This window comes from Perognathus longimembris, chromosome 11, assembly GCF_023159225.1.
Source record: "Perognathus longimembris pacificus isolate PPM17 chromosome 11, ASM2315922v1, whole genome shotgun sequence".
Classification (NCBI taxonomy): domain Eukaryota; kingdom Metazoa; phylum Chordata; class Mammalia; order Rodentia; family Heteromyidae; genus Perognathus; species Perognathus longimembris.
The window spans coordinates 56,724,234-56,746,404 of record NC_063171.1 but is presented as its reverse complement, the minus strand read 5'-3'; the positions used below and the strand labels follow the sequence as shown (position 1 = coordinate 56,746,404).

The 22,171-nt window shown below is 48.6% G+C and overlaps 1 protein-coding gene across 1 annotated transcript; it reads right to left on the bottom strand.

Moving 5' to 3' along the window:
• Positions 1-5,079: 5,079 nt before the first annotated feature.
• Pigr (polymeric immunoglobulin receptor) lies at positions 5,080-21,503 on the bottom strand. Its single transcript, XM_048357769.1, has 11 exons — positions 21,379-21,503; positions 14,920-15,003; positions 13,747-14,091; positions 11,293-11,949; positions 9,791-10,123; positions 8,766-9,089; positions 7,751-7,937; positions 7,338-7,483; positions 6,584-6,715; positions 6,402-6,460; positions 5,080-5,405 (listed from the first exon to the last, which is right to left on the bottom strand). Exons 2-11 carry the CDS (start codon positions 14,960-14,962, stop codon positions 5,310-5,312), a joined length of 2,322 nt encoding a protein of 773 aa, XP_048213726.1. The 5' UTR covers positions 14,963-15,003; positions 21,379-21,503; the 3' UTR covers positions 5,080-5,309.
• Between the last annotated feature and the right edge of the window lie 668 nt (positions 21,504-22,171).

Below are 22,171 nucleotides of genomic sequence, written 5' to 3'. Positions count from 1 at the left end.
CTAGAGTTCATCTTGGTGAATATTACATAATTTTGTATGATCAGGGGCACGTAGGCGTTGGGATTTGTGGTCCTCCCCTAAGAGTATCCTCCATTTTTTTCTCACGGTGTATGGATGGATGGATGGAGTCCTGTTTAATATTTCATGCCTGGGTGTATTTTTGATCCAGCTTCCACATTCGAGAGGAAGCATGTGGCTGTGTGCGAGCTTTGTGTATCCTAGTCGGCTCCTGACCTTGAGTCATTGATTTTATCCCAGTCTTCGGAGCCGAAGACACTCGTCACCAACCCTCCTCGTCTCTGGAAGGCTGTGCGGGCAGAGGCTTGGCTGGAAGACGCTGGCGGTGGTCCTTGCGCCTCAGCCACACTTGACAAACACTGCTTAGCATCTGCGATGTTGGGGGCTGCTAACCACAGACTTGGAGCAACTGTCCATTTTTCTCTGAGCCTCAGTGAGGTTGCGATTGGATGACTCCTGGTGCATTTCCTCACACAGAACATCATTGCTGGGGTCTCACCCACAGCTTGTCCAGAGCCTCTGCCATCCCTAAGCTGCCACCTGCCCCCAGCTGTTTCCACGAGGTGCCTCCTTCCTGCTGAGACACGGAGCACTGACCACTGACCATAGCAACTCTGCCGCTAAGTCGCAAGAGCTGTCCCTTCGCGTGCCCCAGCAGAAGATCCACGGACAAGGGGAAAGAGGGAGACGCTGAGTTCATGAGGTATCATGGAGGAACATTAGGACTCAAGCTTTACTGAGCCTCAAATTGCTCACAGATGACACGAAGGTAGTCTCTGTCCTGCCTCACCTAGCCATTACGACACCCATTTCTGTGAGCCCTTTACAGCCAAGGATCTCCAGGGCCCCCTTCCCAGGTTTTCCACTCCACCATGTGGGAGGGCCAGGCTCCCCCTCCAGGCACTGCAGCCTCTTTGGGCTCTTCAGGATCCCAGCTGTTTGCATAGGACCGCCAGCCTCCGGGGTGCGTGTTCACCACTTCCCATTCGCCCACACACACCAGCTTTCATCACATGTTCTCCAAGACACAAAACAAGCTGTGTGGTGGCTGTAGAATGTGGGGAGCTGCACAGGTGTGGAGGAAGTGGGTGAGGGGGCGGGCCAGCAGCCCTGCCCTGTCCTGCCCCACCCCTAATGCTCAGAGCAGCTTCCATCCAGCAAACGGCCTGACATGTCAGAAGCCAGCCGGAAAGTCTATGTATAACAGGGCACTGCCATTTGCATGGCTGAAGAGCTAGGATTACGTTTGTGGCAACTGGTACCCCAGGGTGGGTGGGGTACCAATGAGTGAAGGTGATGGATGTGGCAAGGGGTGTGAGAGTGTGGGTGCAAATGTAAGTGGGAGGTGTGTGTACAGAGACCATGTGATAGGTGAGAGGACCCTGTGTGTAGGTGTGTGTGTGTGTGTGGTGTGTTGCGGTGTGAGCATGGGATGCGTATTGTGTGATGTGTGGCTATGAATGTGTGTGTGTGTGTGTGCATGTGTGTGTTGTGTGAATATGTGCGTTGGACTGTGTCTCGTGGGTTGTGTATGGTGTATACGTATGGCCGAGAAGCTCCAGGATGGATCAGTGAGGAAAGGACCTGATGACAGTGGGTCAGAAAGCTTTTTATCCGTGCAACACAAACAAGACCCTTAAAGAAAAATCACACGGGGTCAGGAGCAAGAAGTAGGAAGGCATCTGAGCACAGTCAAGAAGTAACGGAAGGAATCGGACCTCTCGGACCCCAGCTTGTTTAGTCTCTGCCTTGAGATCGGTGCCCCAGGGTCTCAGAAGCTGGGCCTAGAGGAAGTCAGGCCCCGGGCTAGAAGGGACTGTGGATAGGACTGACTCCCTTCTGTACTTCCTGTGTGCACTTGACCTCCATTCTGATTCATCCCTTGAGGCTTCTATTTCCCGGGAGCATGGCAGGCAGAAGCCCACCAAGAATGGGGACTCAGCTGACCCAACATGCATGCTCTGGAGGCCCAAAGGGAAGAACCAGATGGAGGACATTCCTAGCTAGGTGACAGGCAGAAGGAGGAAATAAACAATATCAGTTAAAGTGGAGGCCCCCCCGAGCCCTGAAGGTGAATTCATTCGCTGCTGTCCATCATGGCCTCCTTGTTGTGTGGTGCAACACGCTGCTTGTTACAGCGTTTCTCCTAAGATGCCCGCGAAGACGGCATGAGACAAGCTTCACGCGGGCTTGGCGCCCAGCCTGGAGTGCAGTGGGAGTGCGTAGAGACGTACCCCATCCCCGGGTTCTGCTTGAGTACTGCGTTATTCTAGCGTGGCCTCTCCCGGGGCCAGGCTCTGGAGAGCCGTCTTCTGGGCCTGCACGGCACAGAAGGTCTCCATTCTCAGGTGGTTCTTCCCATGAGTCGTGACCCACCAGGAGAACCCCCTGGTCTGGGGGAATTCTGGAAGCTAGAACTGCATCCATCCCCAACAGAGAAAAGAGGTGAATTCCCTTTCCTGACGGCTGTTCCCACTGCCTGGGGAGAAGCCCAAGGCTTTCTCTGCTCTAAGCTAGCATCAGGAAATTGAAGAGTGAGCACTGTGGTTGGTGCACTAGAGGGGAGATGGGAAGTGAGGCTGGAGGAGTGAAGTTGAAGTCCCAGCAAAGGAAGGCTGAAAAGCGTCTGTACCTGGAGGATTATCCTCAATGCCTACCTAGAAGACAAAGGTCACTGCAGGCCAGACGGAAGACAAGAGAGGACTCTCCCCTGCAGAGAAAGTGTCCAGACACAGGCCCTGAGGAAGAGTCTAGGGACACAGAGGGGAGCAAGCTACCAGTGACAGCTGGGACATTCCTTACAGCATATGGCATGGCTTAGTGCCAGGACCTAGAATGAGCTTAATAGGCAAAGGGTCTTTTATCTAATCACTCTCCCCCACATGGAGATTTTTATATCAACTACCCTAAACCCTAAGTGATCATTTAACTAGCTCCTAGTTGATAACCTTTTAGGAATAGATTACTAAGGTTGTTACCTTGGCTTTAATTAGCTACCTCTTGATCTTGCATGGTACCCCAGAAGCACATGAAATTCAAGGTTAAATTGTCCATGGATGCTTTTTTTTTTTTTTTTTTTTAAGCCTTTTGATGGGCTGGGGATATGGCCTAGTGGCAAGAGTGCTTGCCTCATATACATGAGGCCCTGGGTTTAATTCCCCAGCACCACATATACAGAAAACGGCCAGAAGTGGCGCTGTGGCTCAAGTGGCAGAGTGCTAGCCTTGAGCGGGAAGAAGCCAGGGACAGTGCTCAGGCCCTGACACCAAGGCACAGGACTGGCCAAAAAAAAAAAAAAGCCTTTTGATATTTTATTATTCAAAAAGCCTTTTATATTTCCAAAAAAAATCTTTATTTTATCTCAGTGCTGGAAAGTTCTCATAGACTTCATCCAAGCTAGACAAATAAAGAAAAGTTTATATTTTTATTTAGTTTTATGACTCTGTGCTTGTGCCTTCACTGTTTTCTCAGCGATTTCCTGTTCCTCAGTAAGGAAAGCACACTTGATCCTGCCACTAACATATTCTGCATACATGGAACTACCATCAGCCCTGTTGACATGTGTTGGTTTTTGTTTGTTTCAGAAAGTCTCATAAGGATTTTGCAGCATAAGCTCCTCAAGTTAGCCTGGGCACCCATTACATGCAAATTTTGGTGTTCAGCCAATCTTTTGGTATAAAGGTAAGCAACTCTATTGCTAGGTGTTCAAGACACCCTAGTTTGATGGTAATATATCAAATGACAGGCCATTCTTAATGCCTCTAGAGCTATTCCTGGAAGATCTCTGTGGATGCTTGATCAAGATTTCCTTTTTCATGTCCATGAGGATTACCAATCATAATGCTTTTAATTTATCCTACTGTAAATGGTCTTGATTAACATATAGAAATTCAGTGGCTTGATCATTGGAGTTGACACAAAACAATTCTTTTATTGAAGACAGTCGGTTCCAGGTTTAGACCTTCTCTTCTGCCCCTTTCAGCCACCCCTTGGGCAGTGGGGAAGGGAGGTAACCACTGCTTTGGATGCATGAAAAGGGTTGCCTGGGAAACCACAGTGTGGGGACAAATGCAGTCTGAGGCTCCTTGGTGGTAATCACAGCATTTAATTATCAGTTAAGTCACATTTCTGATTGGTTAGCAAGTGCCAGCTTGTAGGTGCTGCTGGAAGTACAGAGTAGGGAGAGAAAGATTTCAGCTTTAGCTCCCAGGCGCCGTCAAAAACCCTATCTTCCTGTTCCCTTCTTCTCGGGGGTTGTGCTCCACTGCTTTCTTATCTTAGTCCCAAGAAAATGACAGGAAAGAAAAGGGCTGTGGAAAGGGTTTATTTCCCTGCAGGGGGACCAGCGAACGATCAATTGTCATTTCCATTTTTCTCTTCCCTCTCCTCCTCACAATGAAACCTTGCCTTCTAACAGAGGCGCAGGGCTAGTCAGCAGGACAGGGGCTGCCAAACCTGCTTTGATACTTTTAGCTCAAGGGTGCCCTAGAGAGATACTCTTCTTTCTCCTCTGAGGTCCTCAGTGTTCTTACCTGTGAAGTGGGAAGAACATGTGTTTATTATGCTGTGTATATATACCTGAGGACTCCAAGCATTTTATGATGTCCAATAAGAACAGAGGCGAGTCCACCTGCTGTGGATGTTTTAGTGAAAAGACAGACACTGAGAGGAACTGGATGTTCATGACGTTCATGAAGACCTTTGAGTCGTATGTCCCACATCTTGTGGGGCTCCTCGGTTTGAGTGAATATTCAACTGTGTTTCCGTGTATGCATGTTTGGTTGTGTGTGCCAGTACTGGAGCTTGAACTCAGGGCTTGGGCATTATCCTTTGGCTTTTTTCACTCAAGGCTGGTACTCTACCACTTGAGCCTGGCTAAATAATATCTTTTGAATGAAGAAGGGAGGGAAGGGAAGATAGACCAGAAGGGCAAGTCTCATTTGACATTCTGTCATGAATGTGTAGGGAGATTGCAAATGTTTCTCCTGCCTGACACGAGCCCCCACTTGGACCCCCTTCTACTTTTAGAGATTCCCCCCAGCCCCCAAGAGCTGAATCTTTCTCCACACCTTCAGTTCTGTCTCCATAATGAGCTTCAGTTGGGAAGTGCCCTCCCCACACCCCCTACCCCATGGGAACAATTAGGTGAGGCTTTGATGCCACTGAGGAAGGGACCAGCACAGCCCTGAGGACAGGTAGGAAAAGCCTAACTGAGGGGGTGAGTGCAAGCTGTGACTAGATCAGCATGATTCCGAAGGTGACCGGTGCGGTGGGGCAGGCGGCTGGCGCTTCTAGACTTCCCTGGGACCATCCTCCAGCCGGGCAGCGAGGTTGTTGGACTGGAGCAGGAAAGCTGAGTAGGCCATGTCGGCTTCCTCCTTGGATGACTAGGGGGCAACGGGAGAGGCGTCAGGATGTGAGGGTCCCGAAGAAGGGGAGGCGTTCAGTGTCTTGAACTCACCCCTCTTTCCCCTCCCTGTCCTCAGTCCAACCCCCTCACGTGCCTGTGGAGGGATTCATTTTGAGAAATGGAAAGTTGCAGGCTCTAAAAATATCTTCCCTGGTCTCACTACCTCCCTCGGCCACGTGGGGCGGAACCACTTCTGTTGGTGGGGCCTGTCCCCCCGCAAGCTGCGCCAGCGCCGTTCAAGGCCAAGGTGGCCTGTGCTTGTCTCTCTCCTAAAACCCAGAGACATGGCTTTCCAGCAGCACCAGACCAGCAGGGAAGGCTGCTTCTAAGACTCACTCCATCTCCTCCTGACTGGGAGAAATGTGGGCTCGCTGCTACTTTGAGGGAGAGCAGACCTGATATTTTTTAAAAAATCATTAAGGCCTCTGGGTCAGAGGCCAGGCGGTGTTTTAGAGTCTTAGCGGGGAATGAAGGGAAGAGAAGAGTTGCCTCCATTGCAATTTCAGGTCCTGTGGCACTTGGCTGGGGTGGGCAGGGGCAGGGGTGGGCTCCTAGTGACAAGTTGATCCCCACGTGTGTGAACGTCATCTAAACTCAGGTTCCACAGTCCAGAAAGGATCTTCGCCTAAGCCCCGCCCCCGCCACGGACGCGTGACATTCTCACCCACGTGCACATGCACATGCACGAGCCTTGCTTATCTCCAGGCTTCTGCTCTTGCAAACCCAGAGCCTACAGACACAGCGTCACTCCTTCCTCTGCCTCCCTCCTCCCTCAGCCTCGTTCACACCAATCCCGCATCTAGGAAGTTAGGTCTTCCCTTCTGAAAGTCCTCCTGGCATTCTTTCCACCATCCTCCCTGTCCCGGGGCCCACTTGTGTGAGGTGATTGCATTCTGATGTGTAACTTCAGCCCCAGAAGTGACGAGGTCTTCATTACACAAGCGGCGTCTCCTTCTCCCCTTCTCATCCTCACCCTTTTTGCCTTCTTGGGTTCTTCAGGGTCCGTGGGAACCTCGGTGGTGGTCTCCAGCTCTGTCCATGGAAAGAGTGTGGTTAGCTCTCGCTACCTCTACTTCTACCATGGATATTTTTTTTTTGGGGGGGGGGTCAGGTCCAATCATCCCTTGTGGGGTTGGTCATTCCCTTGAGACATACCCTCTTTCGCTTCAATAACTGTCTCTAGAGTGACTGCTGAGGCCCCCATATTGTCATTGCCACCGGAGACCCTGGAGTTGTTGAAGTCTGCCATGCTAATGTCTGTCCTGTAGCTTTGGAGTGAAATCCGGTCTGCCCAGGAGAAAGAGGAGTTAGTGTTGGGGAATGGCTGGGGTAAACAAATCAAGGCCAGCTACTCATCTGTGGGGGGATTCTCAAGGCCTCTGGGGTGCCAGGGGGTGGTGGGGCCTTGGGCTACTCGTCTCTGATGGACCCAAGCCAGAATGAAGCCATCTAAGTCTTTTCATGGATAATCAAGACTCAGTGTCACTCTGGACCTCTTAACTCTCAGTGCACAGAGTGGCATTGTTCAGTCCTTACCTCAGCCCTGTAATGTGGTTATTATCACTCTGTCTTGAGCCACAAGGAAACTGAGGCATGAAATGAGGATGCCCTAAAGGTACTCTGCCAATTGGTCATCAAGTAGATGGTGTCCAGGCATCCTGGATTCTGGTCACCTTCTTGGCAGCCCTGCTCACTGAGGTTGGATCCTGAGCCACAGAGGCAGCTTTACCAGAGCAGGATCAGGACAGAAGTGCTGAACTAGGTTGTAGAGGTGTGTGGGGGTGGGGTATCTTCCCTCACATGCTTTCTATAGAAAGGAGGAGAGTATGGGAGCCTCCTCTAGGGACAGCTGCACCAGAATTGAAGGCTCGGGGCTGGAGGTAGGGCAGAGAGCACCCTGGAGACTCACCCACATTCTTCCGGTGCCGGACTCTGGCCACCCACACAGCGATGGCACCCACGGCCAGCACCAGGCCCAGAGGCACCAGAGTGGAGAGCAGCACTTGGGAGCTGTTGCCATGTCCCTCAGAGCTGGAAGAAGGATTAAGTCCATCACTGGAAGAGAGATTCAAGGCTTAGAGCTCGTGTCAAAGCTACTGTTCCTCCCAGTTTGTGAACTCTGACCTCCAAACATAGTTCCCTAGCCTCATTCTCCTTAGAAGCCTGCCCAGCCCTGGCAAGACACGAGCCTAGCACACCTCAGGCCTGGGAGATAGACCCCAAGCCTCCATGTGGCCCTAGCCATGGGAGAAAGGGGTGGCGGTACTAAGGGGCCCTTGCCTGAGTTGTTCTATGACAGGGAAGACCCGAATCTCTCCTCACCTGCCAGCCCCGGCAGATGCTCTGCCTTCTTGGGCTTGGTCTCCTCTCTCCTCCAGCACTGTTTCTTCAGCAGTAAGCCTGGGATTCAGAACAGCTTTGTTATCCGGCATCAGCTCCCTGGCACCGGACTCTGCCACCTTCACCTTGGGAGCAGCGTTTGTGTTCACTTGGGTGGCGTCGCGGGAACCTAGAGCAAAACAGAGCAGAGCAAGGGCCAGGTGAGCATCTTCTTCTCCATGTTCTTGTGCTCTGAGAGGTTACGGTCAGGACTCAAGGACTCAAGGTTACAGTGGGGCCCAGGATGGCGTTGGAAACCAAGGAGCGACCGCCTCCTCTAAGAGATTATATCTCTGCTCCACAGCTACTTCATTTCCATCTTCAAGGCTCTGTGTGGCAGAGGCAGCTGAGAACAGGGACAATGAATTAATTACCTAGGGTGATTTTCCACGGTGTTGAAACCCTGCTCCATGCCCCCCAACTGCAGGGCTGGGTGCACCAATGCTGCCCCCTGGTGGTAGCCTGGCAACAGCCCCTCAGGAGCCAGACCCCTTGAGCCCATTCTCACTGAGATTTCTAAGGTGCTAAGAATATCCTCGTGGGGATAGCACATTTTATGCAACCTTCTTTGTCAGGTATTGTAAATGCAAGTACCTGGGCCTATTTGGAGTCTTAGGATGAGGAAGGGAGAATGAGCATATTGTATGCAATAGTGTTTCTGGAGTTTCTTTATATAAAGAAAAGTATTTCTAGATTATAGAAAGGGACTTCAATATGGTTTGAAGGGAACCTATAGGATTTGTCTTAATATTCAAATTACATAGCAAATCTACTATGTTTTTAGTTTGTATGTTTGTTAGGGATGCCGTTGTTGAAGGACTGTCATGATCTCACTCAAACCGAGCTTCTTATAGCCAAACCTAGGGGCTATCCCTGCATGAGAAAATGCTAGAAAGGGACCTCGGAGGAGTCCTGCCATGAGATGCCAAGGGCATGGGCCCTGCCCTTGGAGGCTCACCCTGTGCCGTCTCCTCTACTGCCACATACACAGCTGCAGTGTCTCCGTAGACGTGGCCTTGTTTCACCCCACACCAATACCAGCCCTCATCCTCCTTGGAGACTGGGTTCAGGGTCATGCTGACGAGCCGGCTGTTCTGGTCGCAGTGCACGAAGGCTTCACTGGGCCCTTCATCTTGGCTGGGCAGAGCCTGACAGCCCGTGTTGCTCCACTTGCACCAGTATTTCTCATAGGCATAGAACTTGCATGGGAAATGGCAGGGGATCTTGACGCTCTGTCCTTGCACGGCAGTCACTTGCTTGGGTACCTTGAGGCTTGGCTCTCCTGGAGCAGGGAAGGAGGAAGGAAAAGGCACAAGAAGTTGGAAGTTGGAGACACTGCCCAAAGTGATTGGTGTCTTTAGTCTGTATTTCCTGTTAGAACAGCATTGTGAATAAATATTGCTGAATATGTAAGAAACAGGGGCGTGACATGCAGATGTAATATAATGCTGATTGATACCCACCATGAACAATCTATAGTCTGCTACAGAACATAGAACCTGGGGCTGGGAATATGGCCTAGTGGCAAGAGTGCTTGCCTCATATACATGAAGACCTGGGTTCGATTTCCCAGCACCACATATAAAGAAAACGGCCAGAAGTAGTGCTGTGGCTCAAGTGGCAGAGTGCTAGCCTTGAGCAAAAAGAAGCCAGGGACAGTGCTCAGGTCCTGAGTCCAAGGCCCAGGACTGGCGGGGGGGGGGGAGGGAGGGGGGAAAAAGAACATAGAACCTTGCTTACTAACTTCCCTTTCTTGTAGACTCAATAGAAAGAACCCACCTACTGCAAAAGAAGCCAATGCCCTTCTGTGATTAGGAAGTGCTACAGGAAGGAATTAGAAGAGCATGGAGGTAGGTTTCCTCTTGTGAACTCTCCGTGCCCGTGTGTTGGCATAGATGTAGGTGAGGTGGGAGGAAAGATAGATAGGGGACTGAGATCGTTTTGGAAGCTTTCTCCTTTTCCCCAGCCCAGTCTTGCTCTTACCTTCAACAACCTTAAGCTCTATCGTGGTCCTCCAGTGAGAATCACCATTGGTGAGACACCAATAGAAGCCAGCATCCTGGCTGGTGAGCTGGTTAAGGATGACTGTGTAGGTGCCATTGCCCGGCTCTTCATACAGTGCCAGCCTGCCCTCGTACTGATCCTGAACCAGTCCTTGGCTCTCCACCAGCAGTGGGCAGCGGCCATTTTGAGTCCCATCCCAGCGGCACCAGTACTTGAGGCTGTTGCTGTCCTTTGGGTTGTAGGGGCAGAGCACAGATACAGAGCCTCCTTCCACACCCTTCACCACGGAGCGAGTTTGAGGCATTGTGGTCTCTGAAAGCATAGGCAGAGATGGCATGGAAAGATGGTGACCTCTGAATGTCCTTGTATGGCCTGAGCTACTTCCCCACCCCCACCCCCATCCCCAGTGTCTCAGCCAAGACAGAGAGGGAAGTTTAGACAGATCATTTCACCCTCCTTAGGAACAATAGTAGTAATTTCCTTTTGAATATCTCTTTATCACCTGTATTCTGAGCACCGAATGGAAGGGATTTAAGAGAGACTGTCAGCCCTTCTCCCTTGGCTTCTTAAAAAGTTGCCCTTTAAGTTTCTTTTTATTCTTAAACCTAGTTCTTAGTTTATCTTGCAAAAACAGCTCAATGGAGAGTATCTAAATTAAGACACTGTCTTTGGAATGAGTGACACCGGTCTTTTAGAATGGCTCAGGATTACTGAAACGTCCGGCAAAGAGGGCAGCCAGTCTCCAAACAGTTAATACCAATGTGCAGACAGAATTCAGAGCAAGCAAAGAAGTGGGAGAGCACGATGAGGATGCCAAGCTTGAAGGACGAAGGATGCCCGGGAAACACAGAAAGGTCACAAGGAAAGATGCTTGAACTTAAAGTTACTGTTTGCTGCTCCTCATGAAGACAACTCTATGTCCTGTGTTTTGGGGTGAGAAGAGCAGAAATTCAATTCTTTTCGATTACGTGATGTGGTAGCCCAGCAGAGCATAGCCAGATGGTGCTGAATGACAAATAACCTTCAGAAGCATAGGAGCGGAACATTTAGAGGGTGGAGTATTGCTTTTCTAGAAATCTTTGAGACCAAGATAGGCCAATCCTTCCATTTGGACACGAGGGATATGATAACTACTTTGCTCTGTCTGTGCCAGGGGAAAAGACGGGGACAACTGTGGCATTGAAACCTGGCTGATCTACAATTATTGTCTTTATCAGAAGCTTAGCCCTTCTTATTCCTATTATCCAGGAATAGCCATGTAAAAGTCTTTGGTCACAGAGAGTAATTGGGAGCTAGCACAAGGCAGATAGAGGCTTCATTGTCTCGCTCGTCTGTATTGTATTTATTCATCCTTGTATTCATCCCCAGTGAATGGGTACTGTGGACTGATGGAGGAACATTGAGGAATACACTCAGGGAGCTAAGCTGGTCTCTCACCTTCTCGATTACCCACCCTTCCCTCTCCCATGCTGGGGTCTCACCCTCATTGACGAAGACCTGCCAAGCCTGGATGGGCCAGCCTTCCTGAAACAGACCAGAAGAGTGGGCACCGCACAGGTAGCGCCCTGCATCTTCCTTCCTCAGTCCTGTTAACAGCACACTAACGCGGCCATTGTCTTCCCTGGGTGTGAGCAAGATCCTGCCAACAAAGGCTGGATCCCTCGTCCCTAGGGTGTTGATGACCACATCACAGGCTCCTTCTTTGCCCATCCGGCATAAAAACTTGGGCTCTCTGGCCATCTCTGGACCCAGGGCACAGTCAAAGGTCACTGAGCTCCTTAGGTCTCCATAAACCAGCTCTGGTTCAGGCTCTAGCACCTGGAGGTCAATGTTCTTTGTATTAGCACTGGGCCCATCCCCAGCCTTGCACACATACATTCCCGTATCACTGGGCCTCAGGTGGCTGATGGTGACTTTGAATTGGGTTTGAATGGTTCCCTGAAGAGAAAGCTTTATTCTATCCCTGTAGCTGGGGCTCGTATTCCCGGTGGTGTCGACAACTGTCTCGCAGGCCTGCCCTGTCTTCTTGCACAAGGACTTCTTTTTCTGAACATTCTCACTCTCGAAAGGGCAGATGATGTTCACTGTTCTTCCCACATCCTCTGTGTAGACATGAGTGTCGTCGAGAGGCCCAGGAACTGCAGGATGAGGAGCAGAGGAAAATCATGACTTCCTTGTTTTGTAACAAAGGATCATAGTTTTGCTTCCAGGGAGTCTCTGGTTGGGCCTAAGACCTAGAGTGCCCTGATTGCCAAAGAAGCATGATCAAACCATTCCATTGAAGTATAGAAAAATCTACCCCAAAGTGAAGATGCCAGAGGCTAAGTTTCTCACTGACTTTCTCATGCCCTCCTGTCTCTCACTCCATTCTCCCCAAAGGTAAGAAGCAAAACTTCCCAAGAATTCCCAAGGTGGGCTGTAGAAACTAGACCCTGTTAGCTCAAAGCCACCCATAAACCCTAAAAGTACGACTCTCAGGGTTCCTGCATCTCTGTTTGTGATAGCTGGACCTAAAGCAAGTCTTGTGTGTTGTTGCTGAAGGGTCCCGCCTCAAAACCCAAGAAGAAGAAATACTGTAGCTGGGGGTCTGGACTAGGGGAACCATGAAGATTCTGAACAGATGGGCTTTACTAGGTCACCCACTGGTATTACCCCTTACTAGCATTACCTCCCACTCGTGTGTGTGTGTGTGTGTGTGTGTGTGTGTGTGTCCTGTCTCACCTCAATCTGGCCATCCCTGCTTCATGCTATACCTTCTCTTGTTTACCTGTATTTTGTTATAGAGGTATTGGATGTGACCTTTATGATGAGCAGGGTCATCTCCTCCATCTTCCTTGGCCCAATTTACTGCCTCCTATAGGAAGCCTTCCCTAAGCTAGCATTAGTCTCTCTCACCTTCCGATGCTTACATCTGGATCACTCAATTCTATGTAGGCTAGAGTGAAGCATGTTTTCCACCAACTGGAGGGCAGAGATATTTTCTCTGATGGGCACAATGCCTCTATGCAGTAGGTACCCAAATGAACATGTGCACGAACACAATGAACATCACTACAGGATTCCAGTGCATTGTAATCAGAGCTCCTAAAACTTACAACAGTCCTAATATGCACACTGCAGTCTTATGCAGAAGTGAGTTTCTCCTATTGAAAATGTTTAGTTGAAGCCTGCATTGCCAACATCAGCATCCATTTCAGCATTGAAGAGTCTGTGGGTTATGAGTCTCCCTTGCCATTGGAATGACTTCTTTATTTTGTGCACAGACTCATATCCCAAAGGAGCAGCAGCTATCTTGGAGAGTTCCTCCAAGTCTCCTCCTTGATGCTTTCTTGTTTAGCTTGCCCTTGACTATCCCCATTGTTGAACTCTTGTCAGAACAAGCTTTTCTTTTCCTCTCTTTCTTCAGTTAGAACAGGCCTGTTCAGTGGCTTGACCCTTCAGGATCCAAGGTCTTTGGTCAAGAACTGAGAATCAGATTTATGTGTTTGATAGCTTTAACAGATGAATGAGTCTATGAAAATATTTGTGTTAAATGAAACACTCTGGTGACTCGAGGCCTTGATCTAAAGGGTATACTAATGGCAGGAATTTAAGAATCCCTGTCAATCTCCTGGTGCCTTTTCTCTCTTAATGCTGTTAAACCTTGTGTCCCACCTTAACAAACACAAGTGAAGTTGTCCTCTGGATAGCAGTTAAAGCTAGCATCTCAGTAAATCCCTTAGATGTTTCAGACCCAAAGACCTACAAAGAGTCACCCACTGCCCCCAATCTCAGTCCTGTATCCTGTTATGGAAAGTCTGTCTCAAGAGGATGAATCCTTCAGACCCCATGGTGGGATGTGCTTCTGGTTGGCAGTTCTTCCTCAGGCCCTGCTATTACACCTGAAATGGTTTCCTCTGACTTCTGCCAAGACCCCAAAGAGCCTGCATCCTTACCCTGGCTGACCTCCAGGCTTACATCAAAGGACAGGCCTCTATTGTTGATACCCAGGCCGCACTTGTAGCTCCCAGAGTCATCCTGGGTGAGCTGATCGATGTTCACCACGAATGTGTTGGTGTCTGGGAAGTTGGTGAGGTTGGCTCTGCCTGCATAGTTCTGGGAGACGAAGCCTTCCGAGGAGACGAGAGTCATGCAGGGGCCACTGCCTCTCTGCCGGCACCAGTACTTCCGGGTGTGCCGGTTGACAGACGTGTTTGGGTAGTAACACTTGATGGACACTGAGTTTCCTTCCACGCCACTCACCTCAGCTGGACCAAATATGGGACTTTTTGTGGAGGCCCCTGGGGGAAGAGAAGAGAGAATCTTTCTGAGATCCTGGGGAGGCCACCCTGAGGTGACGCAGTTTCCCACCTACCAGCTAGACAATTGCTGCATTGGCTAAGATGGCTGCTTAAGCATTATTCCAATTGTAATTCATTTACTGTAATCTGTTTTAAGGATGATGGATGTAAGCACGAGATAGCCTTTTTTTTTTTTAAAGAAAATACTACATTTGTGTTTCTGTTATTTCTGTTTAAAAACACTGTTCCCCCCTGATAAACATATTGAGCCAAGAAGAATAATTAATGTCCTCAAAAATCCCATAACAGCATGATGCTTGACTTAAGATCAAGTTCTTTTTTTTAAATTTTTTAATTTTTTTTTGCCAGCCCTGGGGCTTGAACTCAGGGCCTGAGCACTGTCCCTGAGCTTTTTTTTGCTCAAGGCTAGCACTCTACCACTTGAGCTACAGAACCACTTCTGGCCTTTTCTATATATGTGGTACTGAAGAATCGAACCCAGGCCTTCATGTTTATGAGGCAAGCACTCTACTACTAGGCCATATTCCCAGCCCTCTCTCTCTCTCTTTTTTTTTTTTTTTAAGATCTCTAGAGCTGATATTTCCCCAAGTTACTGGTTTGGTGTTAGGAATTGCCATCTTCCCCAATTTCCAGAATTCACCAACTCATGTTCTGACTTAGCCTTTATTGCTTGTATGTGACTCCTTCTTTGGGAAGTATACATTTTGAGAGGGGCATCTCTTTGGATAAGTCTGATTTCGATGTATCCAGGGAACTAGATCCTGGAGGGAACGAAGGAGAAGAGTTCCAGTTAGCTGGCAGACACACCTGGAAAGCAAGCTAGAAGAAAGGCAAGCCAGAAGAGCATCATGGCTGGTAGCTTCTGCTCAGGCCGACTTCTTCTGTGAGATTCTGAAAGACAGAACCACAAGTAGATGAAGCCCTTCTGTCTTCTGAGCCTCAACCAAATAAGTCCGAATGAATGAATGAATGAACACTTCCTTTTCCCAGAACAATTCACAGTTTGACCACCCTATGTTCCTCAATAATGACGAGTTGCTTTTGTGAAGCTATGCATTCATGATATAACAGGTACTTAGAAACTGGTTTTGTTGAAAAATGCTAACTCCTCAATTGGAACTAAAAGCAAGATAAAAGCCTGATATCCTTGCCTTCCTCCATTTTGCCTCTGCCTCCTTTACTCCAGGGCGCTCTCTCTCTCTCTCTCTCTCTCTCTCTCTCTCTCTCTCTTTCTCTCTCTCTCTTCTGCAATCACCTTAGGATCCAGAAAGGGCAAGACAGAGAGAAAAATACCTTGTGACAAGGGTTAAAATGATCCCTGCCCCCACCTCATATAATGGCTATAACTTCTTAGAACGTCTCACCGTCGAGTTTTTCCATGGTGGGCAACCAGGCTATACGTCTCGCCTCCTACCTTAGTTTTTCCTCTGAACCTGAAGCTAGCTGTGTGCTAGCTAGGATTCCAGGCACAGTCCATGTTGTGCACCTGTTTACTGTATGATGCTCTCTGCCTCATCCAAATATGGCAGCATCTTTATATCTGATGCTTAGTCCTGTGGGTTGTAGAGGCTCTGCTGCTTATCAAAGCACTGTCTTTAACACTGTTCATTTGAGCTTTACAACTTCCTTTGAAAGATACATGGCTGGAGGCATGGCTTAGTGGTAGACTGCCTGAGTTTAAACCTTAGTGGCTCCCCCTCCTCCCCACACACCAAGAGATAATTTATGTATAAGAAGCCTGCAATTTTAATATGCTGAAGGAATGGTGCTCAAGTTTTCCCGGTGACTAGGTTATGGGGCGAGGGTTAAAATGTAGATGGTTTAGCCTTTCTAGCCTGGTGAGGTTGGAGGATCCTAGGCAACCCCTGAGGACTTTGTCATGACCATTGACACAACTCAGGACTGGGGAGGGTTGAGGCCCTTGCTTGTTGTCATCAGGAACCTAAGTACAGCTTGGGGACACAAGGAGAGAGAGAGAGAGGTCCCCACTTCCCAACAGACTTTGAGGACTTTGACAGACTTTAAACTTTGGAGTGGATTGGACTAAGAGTGCTAAAGGAGAGCACAATTATTATAACCCAGGAGCAGTGGAAAGCCATAAAGATAAGGAGATAGCAAGCTGGAGGGAGCACCAGGCCATTATCTCCTCTCCCTGCCTACACTGACTCCTGTGCCCAGCTACTTCCTTTACTAGCTTGAGCCAAAGGCAATAGTGTTGTGTTTTTTTTTAATCTTGCTATTTCTTTTCTGGAAGGGAATTTCCCAGAAAGGAACCCTTTTATTTCCTTGTGGAGATAAAGGTATTCTGTTTCTCTAGTTCACTGGAAGAGTCAAGGATGGGGGTGGGGACAGATAGGAGTGTCAGGTGGCAACCCCAGACACTTTCTCCAGTCTAGTTAATTGTTCAGCCCCCTCTCACCAGGACAAACTCCTAGAGTGTTGTCTTAGTGAAACTGGAATCATCTCAGGGGTTGCTGGCTGGGGTGCGACATGGGGAGAGGGCCTGACACCCGAGTTTGTCTTTTCTGCAGCAGTTTGGGTGTGCTGGCCACAAAGTTCTTGGAGATTTACCATTTGCTGTTTGTGCTAGCTCTGGGTATAGTCACAAAAGGGAAGAACAAATGCCACATGCTCTCAAGTGCCCAAACCAGCAATGTTTAGCGTAGCCCTCCGTATTCTCATGGGGTTTCCCATGGGCAGAACTAGAAGATCTTTTGGATTAGTAAATCGACTTTTGGATTAGTAAATCCTGTGTAACAGGTTCCAGGCTTCCTCTTGTTTTGTGACATGCTTAGGTGGCTGCCTGTCTGTCCAGAAAGTGGGGGGGGGGGGGGGTGGAGACAGGTGGGCACACCCCTTACCTTTCTCACAGTCTCAATTCAGGGATCAGAACATCAGTCACACGTACCGAAAGAGAAAACCTTCGAGAACCATCGTGGCAAGAAGGAATTTTGAGCAACATAGTCTCTCTCCTTATTTCCTGGAGAGGCACAGCCTGAGTCCATTTGGAACTGTCACCCTCATCTCTCACGGTAGAAGAACAAGAAGACTAGAGGGAGCTTGGAAACAGATGCAATGAAGAAGGGCTCTGACCATAGACGAGAACTAGGGAATCCAGCTCCTATTCTATCATAGCCTACCGGCCGAACTCTGAACTTTATCCATACCTGCTGGCTCACCTCCCTCGTCTGTAAAATGGGTCTATTAACCTCTGCCTCTTCTAGCTCGAAAAACTAGTGTACTTGGGGTGGGAGAATATGGGAGGGAATAGTGGGATGATGTATATAGGGGTACTTCAATTAGCATCAAGTTTTCAATCGTAGGAGGTATAATTACTCTTAAGCGTAGAAGGGCTTTGGAGCTGGGACCCCGTACGTAGACTTTCATTGTTTCTGTGTGACACAAATCACGGACCCCTCCACTTGGCTTTCAGCCCTGACACTCAGAGATCTTGTTATTTGGGGAAGGCTCTCTAGACAGTTTGAGTCTCAAGTTCCTCATCTATAAACTGGAGACCATTATGCTTCACTGGCAGAGTTGTTACAAGGGTGCAGAAAAACAGTATACATAAGAAACCTTAGCAAGGTGACAGAATTTTTTAAAAAGCTACTCTTTAAGCTGGGCATCAGTGGCTCACACCTGTAATCTCAGCTACTCAGGAGTCTGAGATCTGAGGATCATGGTTTGAAGCCAACCCAGGCAGAAAAGTCTCCACAAGACTCTTTTTTTTTTTTTTTGCCAGTCCTGGGCTTGAACTCAGGGCCTGAGCACTGTTCCTGGCTTCTTTTTGCTCAAGGCTAGCACTCTACCACTTGAGCCACAGCGCCACTTCTGGCCGTTTTCTATATATATGGTGTTGGGGAATTGAACCCAGGGCACTCTTGCCACTAGGCCATATCCCCAGCCCCCACAAGACTCTTTTCTCCAATTAACCACTCAAAAACCAGAAGTGGTGGTCTGGCTCAAGTGGTAGGGCATCAGCCTAGAGCACAGCAAGGCTCTGGGACAGCACCCAGGCCTGAGTTCAAACCCTGTAATCGACCAAAAAAAAAAAAAAGTTACTCTCCCCTTTCTCCTCTCTAAAAACAACACAGTTTTGTATTTCTTCCTGTCTTTGAGTGAGCAGAGAATAGAGAGTTGTTAGGTGGACATCTTTTCAAGACTAGGAGTGAGCTATTGCATTATCCATGGCTGACAGAGAAGATACGTACTGTAGACTAGCTTGAGAGAACACAGCTGAGTTCTTTCTAAGTGTCTTGCCCATGTTAACAGTTTAATCTTTGCAGCCACCTTAGGAGGTAGGATAAAATGGAAAAGCCCATTTTGCAGATGAGATAGTTGAGGCATACCAGGGTAAGACATTTGCTCAAGGCTGCAGAGTTGCTAAGTGACTGAGATGAGATTCCAGATGAAGAGCACCGCCAGCTCTGAGCCACTGGGCCTCAGAGCGTCCTCCTTTGAGAAGAAACAGCGGGTGAGGGAGGAGCAGGAAGTTCCATCCTGTCCTGTCTTCTTCTGCCTTGAAGAGACATCTAGACTCAGAAGTAGGTGCCAAGAGAGAAAGTTCTTCCTGAAAAGCATTAGCTGCTATTTATTTAGCATCTACTCTGCAAAGGGTATGCACCTTTATTTCCTGTAACTGGGAGCACCATCACCCATGCTTCTCCCTGTTCCATTCCACTGCACCATCGTCAGTGATTCTTGCATCTCGGCCTTTGCTACTTCTCACTGAGAGTGCGGGGGGCGAGGAGGGTGGAGAATTGCTGAACATAATGTACAGCAATACAGGTTAAGTATCCCTTACATAAAATTCTTAGGCATTTTTATTTAGAAGTATTTGGATATACAGAAAGGAGGCATCTTAGAGATACCTTAGAGACCCAACTCTAAACCAAAACTTAATTTATATTTTATATATTGATCATACTCATAGCCACAAAATAACTTGATTTTGGGTTTTTTTGTTTGTTTGTTTTGGCCAGTCCTGGGCCTTGAACTCAGGGCCTGAGCACTGTCCCTGGCTTCTTTTTGCTCAAGGCTAACACTCTGCCACTTGAGCCACAGCACCACTTCTGGCCTTTTCTATATATGTGGTGCTGGGGAATCGAACCCAGGGCTTCATGTATACGAGGCAAGCACTCTTGCCACCAGGCCATATTCCCAGCCCCACAAAATAACTTGATATTTTATAATGTGCTTATATTTGGACCAAGACTTGTCACATGAAGCCTGGTGTGGAATTTCTTACTGCATCGTGGTGCTTTTCAATGTGGTTTGGGTTTTGAAGTATTTCAGGATGCTAAACCTGCAGGTATTTTTTTTTTCTTTTTTGGAGAGAAGATCTTGCTATATCGACCAATCTGGTGTTGAATATGACCTTCCTGCCTCTCCCTCCCAATTGCTTGGATTACAGGTATGTACTGTACTGTCACACCCAGCTATAATATCTTGTTTAAAAGTTAGGCAGTGCGTTTATTAGGTGGTATCAAAATGTTTTCATAACAGAAATCTGGTGGCTCCCGCCTGTAATTTAGCTATTCAGAAGGCTGATATCTGAAGGAGCCTGCTAGGCAGAAGAGTCCATAAGCCTATTATCTCCAATTAACCACCAAAAGAACCAGAAGTAGAGCTATGGTGCAAGTGGTACAGCACTAACCTTGGGGAACAAAAAGCTCAGGGACAGTGCCTAAGCCCTGAGTTCATGCCTCAATACTGACACACACAAAGAACACCCTCAGAACCATATCCGAATCAGAATGGCTTTACCTACATGTCACCATTTGTATTGTCTGGGTGACTCCGAATCCCTCATGAAACTCAGGAGCTCATGGTTCTGTCAGCTATATAAAATGGAACCAAGGTACCTACTCCGACTGTCTCCGTGTGTGTGTGTGTGTGTGTGTGTGTGTGTGTGTGTGTGTGTGTGTGTGTGTGTAGGAGGTGGGAATAAGATAAGCTGGGAATGTCCAGATGTGACCAGACTTTTCATAAACTATAACCAGAGATCTGTTGCTGCTAAGAGAGGAGATGAGCACAGAGCAAGTTTCTCTTCTGACCCCCGGTTCAATTCTTCCTTCTTCATCTCTATCCCAAGGTGGGAAGAAGCACACATGGAGAGATACAGACCTGGCTGGGACCTGACCCTCTCCTCTGAGTCTCCCCAGATAGCTGCAATGTGACAAGACCCCTGGAAGCAGCATCCCCTCCCTAGATCTTCAGGAAGATCTTCCCTCTAGTGAAGATAAAAGCAAAGGCAATAGCTGTCATACACAGGACACCCAGAGTAGCCCCAGCCCCCTGCAGTTGCAGGAATGGGGCTGGGAGCCAGGGATGAAGCCAGACCAGCTGTTGGCTTTTGTATGCTGTCAGACACCACACTGGCTCGGGAATCCTGCCCTGATGGGCAAGTAGAGGCAGGTCATGTTTGAGGCTCCCTAGCTGCGGTGATGGGCTGCGCGTGCATGGGCTGTGTCTGTACTGGGGAGATGGCTCTGTGACTCTGTGAGAGTCTCTTTTCCCACTTAGAGCAGGGGCGGGATGATACCATGAGAAATATCTGTGTTTCTGGTGGCAGCAATCTTCTGAAACAAGTCTAGCTTGAAATCAGAAAGCATTTCAGAAACTCTGAAAACCCCCAGAAAGGAGGATTGGATGTGGTCTCCCCAGAAAGCGAGAGAGAGAACACTTCAAAGACTAGAAGAAGCTTTGCGATGGCCTCAAGACTTATGGCACATCAGCTGAATTCAGCTACATCTGGGGCTCAACAAATATTGGAGGAATCAAATAAATTGCAAAGAAAAAAATCACAATTTTTCTGTAGAGGGCACAGAGCTATTTTATATGTATACATAATTTCATTGTTAAGCCTGAATCTACCTGGCACAGTAGATGCTATATCCCCATTTTATAGATGAGGGTCCAAGAGACAGGTGGCTTGCCTAAGGTCACACAGTTAATAAGCTATGGAGGAGTAAAGGAATTTGGGGGCCCCGTTTAAAGGGAAGAACCCCATCTTATGACCACAGGTGCTCCTTCTCACTCACTATTATTCTGCAGAAAAGGTTGGGACCTGTTTGCTTGCCTGCCCATCCTTCCTGATAGCTCAGGGGTAGGGACTTCTTGCCCCCCCTCCCCATTTAATGCCCCCACATGGTCTGTCCCCTCCCTCCTCCTCACAGCTCTCAGGGAAACTGGGAGTCAGGGGTGTAAGGGAATCAATCGCCTGAGCTACGGTCCCAGGGAGCATCCCACCGTAGGCACACTTACTTGTAACTACTTCCTTCTCTCCGTCGGTCCAGCTTGAGGGGCACAGCCTGCTGGCCAGTCTGTAACCCCTGCCTTTCTAGAAGCTGCCAGCCAGCCCTTGGAGAGTGCTGGCAAAACTGAAAGTGTGCTCAGGGTTTGACCCATACCTGGGCTCTTAAAGGGCCACCCTCCCATAGGCACGGCCACCAGCCAGGACACGTGACTCTCCAGATAGATCCTTGGCTTTCCTTTCCCTCTCAGCTTTCCTGGCGAGCTTCAATGGCTTTCTCTTGACCTTGGAATCTTTTAGGAATCTATCATTGCAGGCACCGGATATGGGACCCAGGGGTCAAACAGGAAGATCCTGCTCTGACAATAGCTGTTAGACCTTAGGTGAGTCATCTTATTTCTTTTCGTCTGTAAGATTGGCATGGTAGTATCAAGTCTACACACATAGACAGTAGATGATGCCTGACTCAATGCACGGTACAAAGACAGTCATTAGGTTGGGCACAAGTGGTTGGAATGGCTGTGTGAATCCTTGGCCTCACATCTCCCTATTCCCTCGGACTTGTAGCCTGGACTGTCACCCTTCACCCAACTTCTGCAAAGCCCCTTTGACTAGCTCCAGAGCATTAAACAAACAAACAAACAAACAAACAAACAAAAAGGCAGGCTGAACTTCCAGGAACTTGAGAGAACTGTGCTTCTCCCTTTTTCGCTCCCTGGTTGTGTCTGGTCTCCTCTCAAGCTGGACTGATCTCAGAGTCTTGTTAGGCCTGGACTCAGCTCCAGAGAGAGGAGGCACTGACCT

Coding starts and splice junctions, on each gene's coding strand:
- Pigr (XM_048357769.1), bottom strand. CDS start 14,962: ATGATGCTCTTCTGGCTTGCCTTTCTTCTAGCTTGCTTTCCAG. Junction 10,124..11,292: donor GCAGGTCTTCGTCAATGAGG/GTGAGACCCCAG, acceptor CTATGCTTTCAG/AGACCACAATGCCTCAAACT. Junction 5,406..6,401: donor AACCCAAGAAGGCAAAAAGG/GTGAGGATGAGA, acceptor GTTGCCCCCTAG/TCATCCAAGGAGGAAGCCGA.